Source organism: Sciurus carolinensis, chromosome 6, assembly GCF_902686445.1.
Source record: "Sciurus carolinensis chromosome 6, mSciCar1.2, whole genome shotgun sequence".
NCBI classification, from domain to species: Eukaryota; Metazoa; Chordata; class Mammalia; order Rodentia; family Sciuridae; genus Sciurus; species Sciurus carolinensis.
The window spans coordinates 27926049-27942513 of NC_062218.1; the positions used below are offsets into that span (position 1 = coordinate 27926049).

General features: G+C 32.8%; 1 protein-coding gene across 1 annotated transcript in view; it reads right to left on the minus strand.

Annotated features, from left to right (window-relative positions):
- Zfr (zinc finger RNA binding protein) overlaps positions 1-16465 on the minus strand; it is a 76844-nt gene that overhangs the window by 10437 nt on the left and 49942 nt on the right. The window contains 3 exon segments of the mRNA XM_047555395.1: positions 9303-9398; positions 10297-10394; positions 14895-15036. Coding sequence (XP_047411351.1) covers positions 9303-9398; positions 10297-10394; positions 14895-15036 — 336 coding nt within the window.

A 16465-nucleotide genomic window follows, 5' to 3' on the forward strand; every position in this document is an offset into this window, starting at 1 on the left:
ATTAACATACAGGTTCAGACAAAGAATTCTTGAATGGGACCCCCATAGCTTAGGAAATAAAAGAGAATCAATTAATGGGATGCAAATAAAGAACACAGCAAAGGCAACAACAGAGTGATAAGAGAACTTACAAAATGAAAGAAAATCTTTGCCCAGTTGCTCTTCCTACAGAATTAATATCTAGAAAATATATATTAAAAAACTAAAAAAAAAATCCCAGCACTAATTAATAACCCAGTCAACAAATGGGCAAGTGAACTAAACAGACACTTCTCAACAGAAGTACAAATGGCCAACAATTACGTGAAAAAAATGTTCAACAACTCTGGCCACCAGGGAAATTCAAATCTAGAAAATCATAGTGAGATTACACCTCACTCCAGTTAGAATGCCAATCATCAAGAATACAAATAGGGCTGGGGTTGTGGCTCAGTGGTAGAGCATTTACCTAGCATATGTGAGGCAGTGGGTTCAATTCTCAGCACCACATATAAATAAATAAAGGTCCATCAACAACTAAAAAAAAATTTAAAAAAAGGAAAAGAAATACAAATAAATGCTGGCAAGGATGTGGGGGGAAAAGAAATTAGACACTGTTGGTAGGAATGTAAATTAGTATAGCTACTGTGGAAATCAGTATGGAGGTCCTTCAAAAGGTTAAAATTAGAACTACTATAATGACCCACACATTTACACAAAATAATTAAATTCAGCATATTTTCAAGATACATTCATACCCATGTTTATCACAGCACAATTCACAATAGTCAAGTAATGGAATCAGCCCAGGTGTCCACCAACAGATCAAAGATAAATGTGATATGTTATACACAATGGAGTTTTAGTTATAAAGAAGAATGAAATCAACATTTGCAGGAAAAAAACTGGAGACCATAATTTGGAGCAAAATAAATTCAGAAAGAACATTATGTATATTCTCTTATATGTGTGGAAGCTATAGGGAACAAACAGGAGAGGAGAGGGGAAAAAAAACCAACAACAAGGTAATGCCACAGAAGAAGGGAAACCATTAGGGTAGAGAATAGTGATGAAATGGGAAGAGGGACTGAGGAGTGAAATTGATCAAATTACATTTTTATGTAAATATAAATATGCCAAATAAACCCATTTTTGGCATAAATATGCACAATAAAAAATTTTACAAAAAATGTGAGAATAGTGCTGATGACTCAGTGATGGAAAAAAATAAAGGGCAATAATTCACAAGATAGTTATGGGCTTAAAATTTAAAAAGTGAGGGCTGGGGTTGTAGCTTATTGGCAAAGTGCATGACTGGCACATGTAAGGGCACTGGGTTCAATTCTCAGCACCACATAAAAATAAATAAATGTACTGTGTCCATTTACAATTTAAAAAATTAAAAAAAAAAAAGAACTCATAAAATATGCAGCTTTTCAAATGTCTAAGATTTTTACTATGTGTTTTTAGAGAAAGTTGTGAGAAAATTAGATAATCAGTTATGAATTTAGGAATATTAAGAATAAGATATGGCATGTGTTTTAGGGAAATGACACTTCAGGCTGAAAAGGAAAGGATCTTGGTGGCTAGAATCACTTAGAGAAAAACTCTCCATATTAAAATGATTCAAAATCTATGACTGTAATATTTGCTTGTATTTAACTTTTTTTTTTTGTACCAGGGATTGAAGCCAGGGGTTCTGAATCACTGAGCCAAACCCCCAGCCCTTTTCATTTTGAGGCAGGGCCTTGCTAAGTTGTTGAAGCTGGTCTCGAACCTGGGATCCTCCTGCCTCAGCCTCTTGAGAGCTGCTGGGATTTCAGGCAAGTATTCATGAAGTGTTATTTTTTCCTTCCCATCATTGGTGGAATTAACATTCCCTTAATTAGCATGGCAGACACTAAGCTTAAGCAATTAAAACATGATTCATTTAATTTTTATAGATGCTATTATGTCAACAATTTTAAAGACAAAAAAAACCAAAAAAACAAAAAAACACCTTAAAAGGTATTAAGCAATTTGTCCAAGACCACTGTAGGTAAAAAGCTCACCTAGGGGAAAAAAAAAAAAAAAAAAAAAAGTCCTCTTAAAGCACAAAAAATATTCTTTGTAGTTGTTTGTGAGACTAGAAGAAAGCTCTAGAATTAGTTCTGATTAAATAATAGTATAAGTTATTCTCTTCACCATTATAGCTACTATTTACTGAGCACTTATCTTACAGTAACCACTGGTCTAAGTTTTCATATACATTTAAAAAAATTTTTTTAGTTGTATGTATACATGTATGTATGTATGTATGTATGTATGTATGTATTTATTGTGCTGAGATTCAAACCCAGTGCCTCACATGTGCTAGGAGGCAAGCATTCTACCATTGAGCCACAACCCCAGTCCCTTTTTTACATTTTTTTTTTTTTAAACCATTACAACCACCTTCTGGAGGTAGATATAACTATTATTCATATTTTACAGATTATAATATTTATGCTACTAAAATAGGATTTTATAGATTATGAACAATTTTATATACAAAGTCAATTATATATTCTAGTTGACATAGATTAATACCAATGTATGTGTGACAGAGTTCCATTTTTAAGTCTAATCATAGGAAGTTGTACTTTTGTAATATAATTTGTGCAGAGTAACTTTCTTCAATGTGATGAAATGTAGAAAAGTCTTAAATGGCCATGCCTTTTTGGGGAAACTTTACTTTTAGTTAATGCTGAGTTACTCTTTTAAATTAAAGTGAATGAAATGATACTCCATGTATAATTTGCTGATTCTTCTGTAAGCAAAGATAATGCCAGTTCTTTGCCTGGGGTTATCAATATACTATCATTTAAAAGTTTTTCATTGATTTCATCAGTGGTCGATAGGAACTCTTACTATGTAAGCTAATAGTACCAATATCTAAATTACCTACAAATACCTTGAAGAAACCAAAAAAATATGTGGAAAGTAATATTAAATCACATATTTTAAATATTATGTGAGAAGTATTATTAGAGTAGTTCTCCCCACCATCTGAGATGACTTAAAAATATTGCTCAAGTAAAATTTACATAATGTATGATTAACTATTTTTAAAAGTGAATAACTAACTAGCATTTTATTCAGTGTTGTGCAATCATCACCCCTCTCTAGTTCTAAAACATTTCCATAACACCAAAGTAAACTTCTTACCCCTTAACGCAGTCTTTCCCATAAAGACATACATTCCTTCTATGAATTTTTTTAAATTCTCATTATTTCATATAAATGGAAACAATGTGACTTTTTGTGTCTGGCTTATTGTTCTTTAAACACAACTTTGGAAATTCACCTATACTACAAAAAAATCATTTTTTTTTTTTTTTTTTTGGTGGTACTGGGGATCAAACTCAGGGCCTTGTGCTTGCAAGGCAAGCACTCTACCAGCTGGGCTATCTCCCCAGCCCAAAATCATTCTTTTTTGTGAAGTATTTATCATCCAAATATACTCTTTAGAAATAAAATATATAATGAATATTTAAAAAATTTAACTACATACCATTTATAAATTATAGCAGGTATACCATGCTAAAGATGTAGATACTATATAGCAATTCTGATGTCAGACCAACCTTACAAAAGAACTCCACCTAATTTTTCTTTATTTCATCACCATGAATTCAGGACAAAAGAACTAATTTGAAGGTAGAATACCATTTTCAATGCTCATTGCGATGTATAGGAAAAACCATAAAAGTAAGCATTGTTAATTATTTGTTCAAAGTAAGTAATCAGAATGCTATATAAAACTGAAAATAAAGTCCATAAGAATTTCCAATTTCCTTCATGAAAATCAAGAAGAAAAGTTATTAAAGTTACAATACACAAGAGTCAAATCCCAAGATGATCTGGGTCCCAAACATGACTATGATTAAAAAGTAAATTACAAGGGCTGGGCTGCAGCTCAGTATAAAGTACTTGTGAGGAACTGGGGTATATCCTCAGCACCACATAAAAATAAATAAGTAAAATAAAGGTACTGTGCCTATCTACAACTAAAAATGTTAAAAAAAAAAAAAAAAAAAAAGGTAAATTATAAGTTGGGTACAGTGGTGCACACCTATAATCCCAGTGACTCAGAAGCCTGGGGCAGGAGGATCACAAGTCTGAGGTCAGCCTTGGCAACTTAGTGAAACTGTTTCAAAACAAAATTTAAAAAAGGGCTGAGGGTGCAGTCTAGTGGTAGGGCACCCCTGGTTCAATGCCCAATACTGAGATTTAAAAAAAAGAAAAGAAATATAATGTGCATGCTTGTAATAACCTGAATCAAACAGAGGAAAGGTCAGTCAGTGAAGAACATTTCCAAGAAATTTACCCAAGCACTTATCCTGTTTGGGCAACTCTCATGTAGGTCTTATTGAGATCTCTAGGCAACCCCCACACAAAAAAAGGTGGGGGGAGGGATGGGGGTTGGCTAAATAAACAAAATCCAAAAGATTTCATCAATAACCTCCAAGTTGAAGAAGGGTAGCATGAGTCATGCTGTAGGTAGGGTAGTTCTAGGAGAAGAAGTTTTCCTGAAAGGAAAAACCTCTCCTGACCACCATCTACCTCACCAGAAAAAAGGCATTATAATTTGCAATGCTGAAGGCTTTGTGTAAATTAAGAAAGAGCAGAAGAATCATAATTATTCACATTTAATTATTCCCAATAAAAAAAGACAGGGCTAAATTGCAAGTAAAATAACAAAAAATAAGTGAGAACCAATTACATAGGGAAAAGATAACATCAAAGATGGTTGTGAATTCTCAACACAAGGGCCTCAAACACCCTCCCTGGTGTCAGAAGTGAAGTTGTTCCTAAAAGAATATGTTGGATCTATTTCAGGGAACAAATGGAGATTTTGCAAGAGAAAAGGTTCTTGGGTTTAAAACCTGAGACAGATACAGAAGAGGACATAGCCCATGTCTGCTAGCAAGGTTCCATGTAGCCAAATCCAACTCCTTTCTAAAAGCAAAGCTTATAATGCACAGTGGAAGAAAAAGAAGTATTAAAAAAAAAATTCATTAACAGATAACTGAATAAAAAATTATGGCATATACACACTACAGAATGTTATTCAGTCATTAAAAAGAAGGTAGTTCTGACATTGTAGTAATATGGATGAAAATGAGGATATTATGTTAAGCAAAATACATCAGGCTTTTGAGAAAGATTAATACTGCATGTTCTCACTTACATGTGGAAGCTTGAAAGTTTATTTCATAGAACTGCAAACTACAGACAGAGTATAGTGGTAGTTACCAGGGCCTGGGAAGATGTGTAGGGATGAGGTAAAATGAAGATAGGATTGTTAATGGGTACAGGGGATCCAACTGGATAGGCAAAATAACTGCTCATGTTCTATAACACAGTGAGGTAATTATGGTTGAAACCAATTAATTGTATGCTTCTTTTTCTTTTGGTGGTGCTGGGGATAGAATCCAGGACCTCATATATGCTATAAGCATTCTACCCAACTTACATTATTAGTCCTAAATGTATATTTCAAAATAGTAAAGAGAGGGTTTTGAATGTTCCCAGCACAAAGAAAAGAAGAATATGCCTATTTATCTGAGCCGATCATTATACATTATATACAAGTACTGAAATGTCACATTGTACACCCCATAAGTGCATACAATTATTACATTTCAACTAAGAATAAAAAACACATTTTAAAAAGGTGGGAATAGAATTGCATGACATTTTTGTACTTGTATGGTATATAATATGAAAAATAGAGATGAAAAATCTATTCTGTAGAGATTTTAGGTGATAATGACATGTCAGAGTAGTTCAACTGTAACAGATGTACCTTTGGTGCAGGATGCTGATGGTAGGAGATGTTGTGCATGTATAATGACAAAGAATATGTGGGGACTCAATCAATACTTTTCACCTGATTTTTCTGTGAGCCAAAAACTGCTGTAAAATTTGAAGTCTATTGAAGATTTTCTATGAAACCTGCTCTGAATGAATCTTAATTTGTGAGAATAAAGGCAAATTTTGCTAATATTGGAGTTCTAGAATCTGATGAGTAACTGAAGGCAATTAAAATTAAGATATTAAGAGGTTATGGGGCTGGGGTTGTGGCTCAGTGATACAGCACTGGGCACTGGATTTGATTCTCAGCACCGCATATAATAAGTAAATAAAATAAAGGTCCATCAACAACTAATAAAAATATTTTAAAAAATTAAGAGGTTAGTAAGATTATAGAGCTAATAAAGTAAACCGAAATGCAAAGTAAGTTACAGAACTAATAAATGAATAGCAAATAGGACATAGCTGAAAACTAGGTTGTTGGGGATACAAGAAGAAAGAAGACAGAGACTAACAAAATTATTTTTCAACCTTAGCTATAAGAAAGTAAAAAGCAAAGAACAAGAAAATGTTAACATTTTTAGGAAATACTGATAATACAAACAAGATTTTTCCCAGGTGCAGTGGAAGCTTGGGAGACTGAGGCAGGAGGATTTTGAGTTCAAAGTCAGCCTCAGCAACTTAGCAAGACCCTGTCTCTAAATAAAATATAAAAATGGGCTGGGGATGTGACTCAGTGGTTGAGTGCCCCTGACTTCAATTCCTGGTTAAAAAAAAAAAAAAAAAAAAGCTGGGATTTAGATTCAGTAATACTAAATGTCAGAAGATAATGGAGCAACTTCAACAAATGAGGAGGAAAAAATTGTGACCTAACAAAATATTTGTCCTTCAAGTAGTGGTGATGGCAGATTCTCAAATATGTATGAAATTTAAAGTACACTTTTGTTAAGAACTATCTGATGATAAAATGCAGTCAGTCAATAAATGAAAAGTCACTTCAATAAAGACCTAGTGAACCATTCAAATACAGAAATAATTTGGTAATCTGCCTACGAAAATACACAGCTGAATTTATCTTTGATCAATTTCTAGCTTTTAAGTCAATTTTTAATTAAACAAGTAATACTTATGTTTTTGCCTGGTAAAAATTAAATATTTATCCTAACCATCCCTTCCTCCCACTAAACAATCACTACTGTTAGTTGGAACATACCCTTCCAGGAGATTTTGCTGTTTATTAAATACACATGAATGTGCCTGTAGAAAACACAATTTGAGGGAAAAAATTAAGGTCTACAGGAAAATATTTTAAGAACCAATTTGTAGTCTACAGTATGGGAGAAGTCTTTGTAAGTCAAAAACAAAATCCAGAAATCATAAAGGACTAATGAATTAAAATATAATTTTTTTTGATACCAGGGATTGAACCTGGGGGGCACTTAAACACTAAACCACATCCCCAACCCCAATCCTTTAAAAAAATTTTTTTATTTTGAGACAGTCTCAATAAGTTGCTGAGGCTGACCTTGAACTTGCAATCTTCCTATCTCTGCCTCTTAAACTGCTGGGATTACACATGTATCACCACACCCAGCCACACCCAGCGTAACTTATAAAAATTTAGAAAGCTTTTATATAATAAGAATTGTCATAAGTTGAAGAGCAGATGAGAAACTGGAAAAAAATCCTTTAACAAAGACAGAGGCCAATTTCTTATTGTGGAAAGAGTTAACAAGTCTAGGACCTGTCTCAGTAATTTACTGAGACACTGTCTCAAAATAAACTCAACTGGGAAAGCATCCTTGGGTTCAATTCCCAGTAAGAAAAAAAAAAAAAACAAAGTAAATGAAAAATGAGATGACTTATTTTGCCTATCATATTGTTAAGCATTAGGAAGTATGATGAGTTCTGGGTGCAGTGGTGCACGCCTGTAATCCCAGCAGCTCAGGAGGCTGAGGCAGGAGGATTTAGGATTAAAAGCCAGTCTCAAAAAATAAATAAATAAATAAATAAACATACATACATAAATAAATAAATAAATAAATAAATAAAAAACAGTCTCAGTCACTTAAGACGCTGTCTCAAAATAAAAAAAACTGAAAGGGTTAGGGATGTAGCTCAATGGTTTAATGCCCCTGGGTTCAATCCCCACTACCAAAAACAAAACAATAAAAATAAAAAGTATGATGATATCCCAGAATATTTTGAAATTTTAAATAATCCAACTTTCTGGTGAACAATTAGAACATGTTCTTTGATCTTGGAATTTGAGCTGTGGCTATTTATTCTACCTTCAAAAACCCGACAATACTATATAATATGAGGATTTAATAGCTGAAGTCTACAAACAACCCCGGTGTTCATCAAATGGATACTATACAGCACAAGGGAATACTATACAGTTAATACAGAGAATGAGGTGCTTTTCAAAAAGTCCTAAGATGTATTCTGTTAATGAAAGATGCAAATAGTATATAAACAGTACAATCATTTTTAAGTTTAAAAAACAAAAAACAAAAAAATAATTTACGTAACTTTAGTTGTCCATGTCTCACTAATCCTGTGGAATCAAGAAAGTTATTTCTGAATGAATCCCTATCTAAAGCTCTGCTATTCAGGAACCAAAAAAGTTCAAATAAGGAATATAAAAATAGAAACACAGGGATGGTACAGTTCATGGATGGAGTACTTGCTTAAGATGTGTAAGGCCCTAGGTTCAACCCCAGCAACACCCCCTGGCAACACAGTTTGAACCAAATATATATGATGCATATAAGTATAAACTCCCCCCCCCCGAGAAAAAAATCACAGCAAACTGTTAACATAAATTTGTCTTTAAACAAGGAGGCTTTTAATACTTATTTCGAACCATTGTGCATTACTGAATTTTCAAAATTCTCAACTTTATACATTATTTAAAAAAAACCACATCAACAAAATCCTGTATAGGGGGCTTAACAGTTCATTTTCAGTCTTTTATATATATCTATATGTAAAAACCAACTAATTACTGCAGTAGTATTTTTTAAAAAATCGATAAACACTGAAGTGAAGAGAAAAAAGGAGCAAAGGAAAAATACAAAATAAATATGAAACATAATTATTTAGCAACTTGTGAGAAAAATTAAACATGCTAAGATCCTCAGATTTCCCATAAGAAGGGATTTAAAAAAAAAATCAACAAAAAACCAACAACAGGCTGGGCATGGTGGTGCATGCGTGTAATTGGCGAGGCACTAAGCAACTCAGTGAGACCCTATCTCTAAATAAAATATGAAGTAGGAGTTGGGGATGTGGCTCAGTGGTCAAGTGCCCCGGAATTCAATCCTTGGTACCAAAAAAAAAAAGGCCCCAACAACAAAACCCTGTATTTAGTAAATAAAAATAAAACTGATGACTAAATATAAGCTAAGGGTAAAAAGTAACTGCAGAAATATTTCTTAAATGTTTCTTTTTTTCACACCATGCAGTTTCTAACTACTTACCCAGCTGGGAAAATCAGACCACGTTGGAACTCGCTGACAGAGGTCTCGGAGAATACGTATGATAATCACACAGGACTGCAGACCATTAGCTCTAGCCTTGAGGGCAATACAAAAACCAACTGGATTAAAACTTAGAAATACAGAAAATATCCCTTGATGAAAAAAAGTTAAAATACCACTGTTCAATGGAAGCTCAGATAAAAATAATCACACTTAAAAGTTGGATTCAATGAGCTGCCATTTACAGCAGTATTTTATGCCAGGGTTAGTATATAAAAGTTGGTATGTAGGTCAAAGTAAACAGATTATACAAGAATAACATTTCTTGATCCCCTGTGAACCTTGACCTGTATTCATTTAAAACAGTAAACTAAAAAACAGAAAAAAAAAAAGAAAAAAGAAAAAAGAAAAAAGAAAAAAAAAATCTGCCTACATTAGAAATAAAAAGAAATAGTGAAGAGCTAAAAAGTTTGTCTAGGGACTGAAAGGCTAAGGAAATCTGTTTGGTTTCCTTGCTGTGCCTTTGCATGACTGCAAAGTCACTAAACCAAACAGCTGCTTCCTCACCTTTCATTCCCTACACTTATTAACTTAGAGAAAGAGGGGAGGGGGGAATCTTAAAAAACTATACACAAAGCTTTAAACACATATTCCATTATTTAAAGCAAAGTTAATCTGCAGCCTTATGGAATATAATATATATACACAAACATGTGATGTTCCTAAACAAGTCAACTTTAAATATAGCCACTAAAAAGAAAAAAGAAAAAAACCCAAACTACAAAACACCCCCAAACCAAAGTTTATTGTCAAATTAATAGTAATTGCAATATGCAAATGTTCACACCCAGCTTTCTATGTTAACATTTTCTGAGATTTAATTTAAAATAGTATTGCTTGGGCAATCTTTTGAAATGTTTAAGCACAGTTAAACATGTGTACTGAACGACTCTCTCATAAGGCTACAAGAAAAAAGTAAAATGATGTTCCGAACCTGGAACCACTTAGCGTGGCGTAGAGCAGCCAGAGCGTCAAGGCATTTTTGCCTGTCCAAGACGTCCGGTGGGTCTTTCACCATACCCGAGGTTACATCTAAAATGGATTGAATTGGCAAAATGCAGTGAGGAATGGGTGTTTGACCAGGTGAGCAAGACACTTCCTTAAAGTAGCATCAGTGTCACATGAGCCATTTGAAGTTTGTCAGCACTTTAACACACCCAGGGAGTTATTTTTCAACAAATTTACATAAGTCAATAATAAGATAAAAGGAGAATTAAGTTAAATTCTTAACTTAATAATATAATATTTTCTGGAAAAATAAGCCCTACCCACCCAAATGAAATCTAATAAAGGAAAGATTACTGGACACAGCGCACCAGCACAAAGATGACAAGACAAAGGGAACACAAAAATCCACCTTAATAAATGAGAATGTACAATTAACTACTGAGTTTGAGTCTTCTAAGTGATCATAGGTTATTCTGGGACTAATATAGCAAAGAACTGATGATAAATATAGAATGATCAATACAGTAGTGGGGGGGAGAGACCCCCAAACAGGCATTTCTCTTAAGAGTTCAATGATTTTCTTCCATAAGAGGATTTTAGAATAGGAAATGCCCTTTAAAATTCCAAGTTTTCACAAATGTATTCCAAAGAGTAACTAGAGAAACAATGGGTAAAGCAGAAGAGGGTAACAGAAACTAGCATGGTTAAATGGAATTAAGAACAGAGAAGGTGAAAGAAGATGACTATTTTGATGATAAATAATACGTAGGGTCTTTTAACTTGGTTAAAACATAAATGTACACAAAACTTGAGGAGAAAATATGAAAGTAAACCAGGACGAGAAATTAACTTTAAGAAAAGTCACTCACATAAGCAGTCAAAGGACCAACCATATATTCAACTAAACAAGTCTATAAAATGTGCATGAAATATCAAATGTGCTAATCAAATTATTAGCAAGCAAATAGTAATTTTTTCAATCTAATTCAGTTTTCAGTGACTTTAAAGTACGTTTTCTATATAATCAGTTAACTGTAACAGTCCTTTGTTCAAAGAATGCCGAAATCATGAGGCACTCAGAATATAATTCATTGAGTACCCCAAATGAATATTAGGGACAAAAGAAGAAACATAAGATAAAACAAGAAAAAGGTAAGATGCAAATTACTTCAATGTATATCTTATCATGAGTATTAAGAAATCTTAGAAAAAGAGAACTTGTCCTTCTAAGCAGATGAAATATAAAGAACTATGTTTAAAAACTGATGAAGAATTTCCCCCCATCTGGGTTTTCTTTTCTCAGTTATTATTTCTCAAATAATTAGATAGATAAAAAAATTTTTAAAAGACCTATAAAAAGGAAGTCTTATAGATAATCAAGGAAAACTATGTAGTATTTTGAGAATGGGCAACAAAGGAGGGATTTGGTGCTAAAAAGAAACTATTAAGACAAAATATCAGTAGGTAATTTCAAAATTTGCAAGTCATCCAATGAAAACAAGAAACTAATAAGAAAAAGACTATTTTGAAATAAGGAAGAAAGACACATGAAAACACAGTTAAGGTTTAAAAAAAAAAAATTCCCCCAAACCACTCTGACTCTTCAAAGCATCCAGAACATGCTTTTAAAGGATCTTTTTCCATGTTCCTTATTTATATTTTGCTAAAGCTAAAATGCAAATAGGTGACGATGTGCAATCTCCTTCTAAGTTTCTAAATAATCTAATGTAAATTTGCAATTTTAAAATTTCCTCCAATACATAAGAAATTAATTTTGTTCACAAGCATTCATAACTTTCGAAATTTTAATCAATGACACAAATTCAAAGATGCCAAGACACCTATTGCAAGTTAAAAACATATTAGAACTATAAGTAGGAAATTGTTGTTAAATTTAGAGTGTGGATTTTTGCACCCATTTTAAATATTTCAAATGGATTAACCCCTTAGATATATTGTGCTAAAAATCATACTTTCTGCCTAACACCCAGTTAAAACAAAAATCAGTTAATTTAAAAACAAAATGTAAATTATTATTCTACATGAATATATTTCATAAATTTTAAGGGGTTAATCACCAATTAGAAGACATGCTGTGTCCACACTATTTTATGATTAAAAGTTAATGGGAATATATTAATATAAATTAACATGGTTATGTAAAATATATAATCCACTCAACCATTTAAAAACTAGTGTGAACACTGCTCAATTCTAGAGGAGACAAAGACAAAACAAACAAAACAGCCACATGAAAGACAATAAATGCCAGTCTCTGCATCCAAAATCCCTCCTTAATCAAATGGCAGATGTGACACTGAGCTTTTGAAAACCTTGGTCAAAAATCCTTCCGATGTCTTGGCAGCAACCCCTGACAGGAATCAATCCCCTCTGCTAGAAGGCTTTGGACCGGGCCTGATAAGCTATAGGTGAAAAAAAACACACACAATACTTGACTTGCTGCAGAAAACGATTCTGTAGCAAGGGTTAGAGCATTTTGAACATTTCAAGCTTTAAGTCAATTAAATGTTTATTAAATATTTAACTGTCAAACACAGTACTATAAAGTAGATCCACCATGCGTTTAACAGTTATTTGAACAATTTAATTTCCTTTATTGAATAATTTTTTCATATTAAACAGGGTTTTTACACATTAAAGAGGTTACCACACTATGTGCAAATAGTAAGTCTCAAGATTTACAATGTTCTTCCGGCAAAGCCTTCCTTACCCCCTGTACTAACTCCCCAAAGCAAGCTGTAGGCTTTAAGTGATTTTAAGACACAGAGCATTGGGAGCTGCAGTAAGAGAGAATACATACCGTTACTCTGCAGCAAGAAAGAAGCAATCTTCATAATGAAGCTAAAGACATGATTTACTGCAGTTATCTGCAGCAAGGAACACTCTATCAATGTTTCTACACTTTTGCATATTCAACTTTCCAGCTCAGTGTCTTGAAGCACAATCTTTCAATTTTGGACTGACCATTTCCCTCAGGATTGTATTTATAAAATTCAGAACAGTAATTCTAACTTGAGTCTGGGTCAGACAAAAATATAATTTTGTTTCCTTTAGAAGGGACAGGTTATCAAAGAACTTAACACTTATGACACTATTTAATTCTTTGCAACTTAATAAAAAGGCTTGATACTGCACTAATTTAATTCAGTCTAAACATAATTGGACATAATGTACTCTGAAACAAAGTTAATTGTTATATATTTTATATATAAACATTTATAAATATTTTGTATTAGAAAGTTTTAAAATTTCCAGTCCTAAATAAAAGATCATATGCTACATAAGTTAAAGGTTGTATGCTACATAAGTGAAAGGTCATATGCTACTTATGACCTGACCAGATTGACTCTTTCTCCAGCAACACCCATGGCCAAACCTTGAGTGGAAACTCATGTTCGTATAAAAGATCCTTTACATGAAACATTTATTTTAAAGATGCAAAGCTTAAGATACAACATACAAATCCTAATATGGTAAATACACAAAGTATGCATGATTAGACATGTCTCCCAATGACATTTTAGGTAAAATGCCCTTTTCCTGGGTTGTAGAAAGCCCAGTGCTTTAAAAAAATGCTTTGCTGTAAGAAAACAAATTTAAAGGGACAGTAATCGAGAGGCTTTTCTTAACCTATATCACAAAGAAATATTAGTGCAACTCCATATTTAACAAGTTAAGATGTATAAAAACAACATGAAAGGAAACAAAGTAAATTTTATCTGACCCATGAAACAAAAGAACCAACATACTGCAGACACTGATCATGCTTTTTGGCTTAAAAGCTTTTGAAGCTTTAAAATGTTACAGAACAGTCCCTAAAGCAACATTGCTGGCACCAGCAGGATTCATATTCTACAATTGTAAATTAAGTTTAAAAATGCTGAACTGTACTCTTAATTCACTAACTGTATCTGCCTAATTTATTTTTAATTCTAATATGATATTCAGGCCAAATACCAAAATCTGTGTGCATTAGGATTATCTACATTTATGAAAGTGCTCCAAACCAAAGAGCAACCTCAGAGAACTAGAAATATTTACCTCAGAATAAGCCAAATCCATGATTACATACATAATAATGCCTCTAAATATGTAAGTGCTATGAATATTTAGCCAATTTTGATTGTGAAACTTTCTTGTCTTATTTTAAGACAAGGCAAGATTGAGAACTTCTTAATGGAAGTTAAAGTTGTGGCCCCTAGTTACTAGCAAACATTTAAAAATTTTTTCACAAGTCAACTATGCCAAGTAAAAATAATTTTGAAGTTTTTAATTTTCCAGAAATCTGAGGTTAGCAAGAAAAGAAAAAAAATCAAGAAAACCAATCATATCCTAAGGGTTTCATATAACAACATTAAGAAGAGCATTTACTTTGTGGGAAGTGATCTCAATCCAAACTGGTCACTAAATAAGTCAAATCTATTAAATAAACATGTAATGCCAGCATGTTGCCTTCTAGGGCTTAATGCCATCTTAAAGAGTAGGTAAATTGAAAATAATAATAATGATAAAACAAAACAAAAAAAGTTAATAGAAAAGTAGAATGTTTAACGGCTTTCCAACCTCCTTCCCTCATGTTCTCTTCTCGAATAATTGGAGATGTCAGGGTGATAGTGACTTGCATTTTGGGTTCCACACATGAATTCAAAATTATCGCTGCTTCAGATACAGCACATTTTATGTCATATTTCTCAGGACTTATAACCTATGTAATGAAGATTACAAGAAATTAGTTAGATATGTTGTATGCATTAACAGACAAACGCAGTTTCATTATGATTCTTTGTTTTCCAACACCCTAACCATTCTATGAAGACAGGATCATATACTACTCCATCTAAGACCTATCATATATGTTCATATCATTAATCTCTTGTGCCTCCTTATTTTCAGAATCTTTAAGCTAATATTTAATGTTTTTTGTACTTAGGATATATATATGATGAATTCTTAGATAAAAGAAATACTGGCATTTTTTTTTCATATTTACAGAATTTAGAAGGAACTAAAATAACTAGACCTAAAAGGAGTCACAATTCAACCATTCCCAGTATATAATCTCGGTGAATGCAACAGATGCACACCTTATCAGGGAGCAGAAAGTCTCACTTAATAACAAAACACAAACCCAAAGATTCACTGCAATTTGGTAGACATGTAATAAGTTCCACTTTAAATGAACAAATGAAAGTTTCAGACAAAAAAATTACATGAACTATTTATAAGTGTAGCATCCATCTAGTCTGAAATCCTAGCTCTACTTTGTAAGTCATGTGAAGATGGGCAAATTTTTTACCCTGTGCCTGCTGCTATAAAATGTGGACAACTGTACCTAATACTTTATGGTTGTTAACTACGTAAAACACCTACTTATAGTACTATGTAAATGTTAACTATGATGTGAAGAATTAATTTTTATTTTACTTGCTTATTTGCTTATATAATAAGAGCAGGTGGATTTGAAAGACCAATCTGCTTTTAGCTTAACAGTTAGTTAGGATACAGAATTTCCTGCGTTGTAATTTTATTAAGCACCACATTAGGATGGAGATGTTTCTTATGAATTCTATGAATTTATTCTAAGGCCCCCAAATCTTTTCTTTCCCCTTTCATTGTCCTAGTGAGATCACCAAAGAGGTAAGAAGACAAATGATGCTGATTCTGCTGGTTTCTAATACTCAGAAAGAAGATTACAAGAAAGAAACAAAAAGAAACTTCCTCTCTAGAACAATGGTAATAGAACAAATAACAGTTAAGTGCTAGAGGGTCCAAACTTAAGTTCCACTGTTCCCTTTGTCATCTGGTATAATCTTGTGGTCAGGTAGTATTCTGACTTAGTACTATATAATCCACACTAACAGTGAAATTTCAATCCCTGAATTCAGAATGGCTAAATTGAAAGATTTTAAAATAATATTTATTAAAGATATCATGACTTTAAACAAAAAACTTTTAAATTCAAGCTTTAAAGTAAGGTTGCTTTGTAAAATCAAAAGGGAGTATCAATATCCTCGGTGGTGCATGCCCGTAATCCCAGCAGCTTGGGAGGCTGAGGCAGGAGGATCACAAGTTCAAAGCCAGTCTCAACAAAAGTGAAACATTAAGCAACTCAGTAAGAACCCCTCTAAATAAAA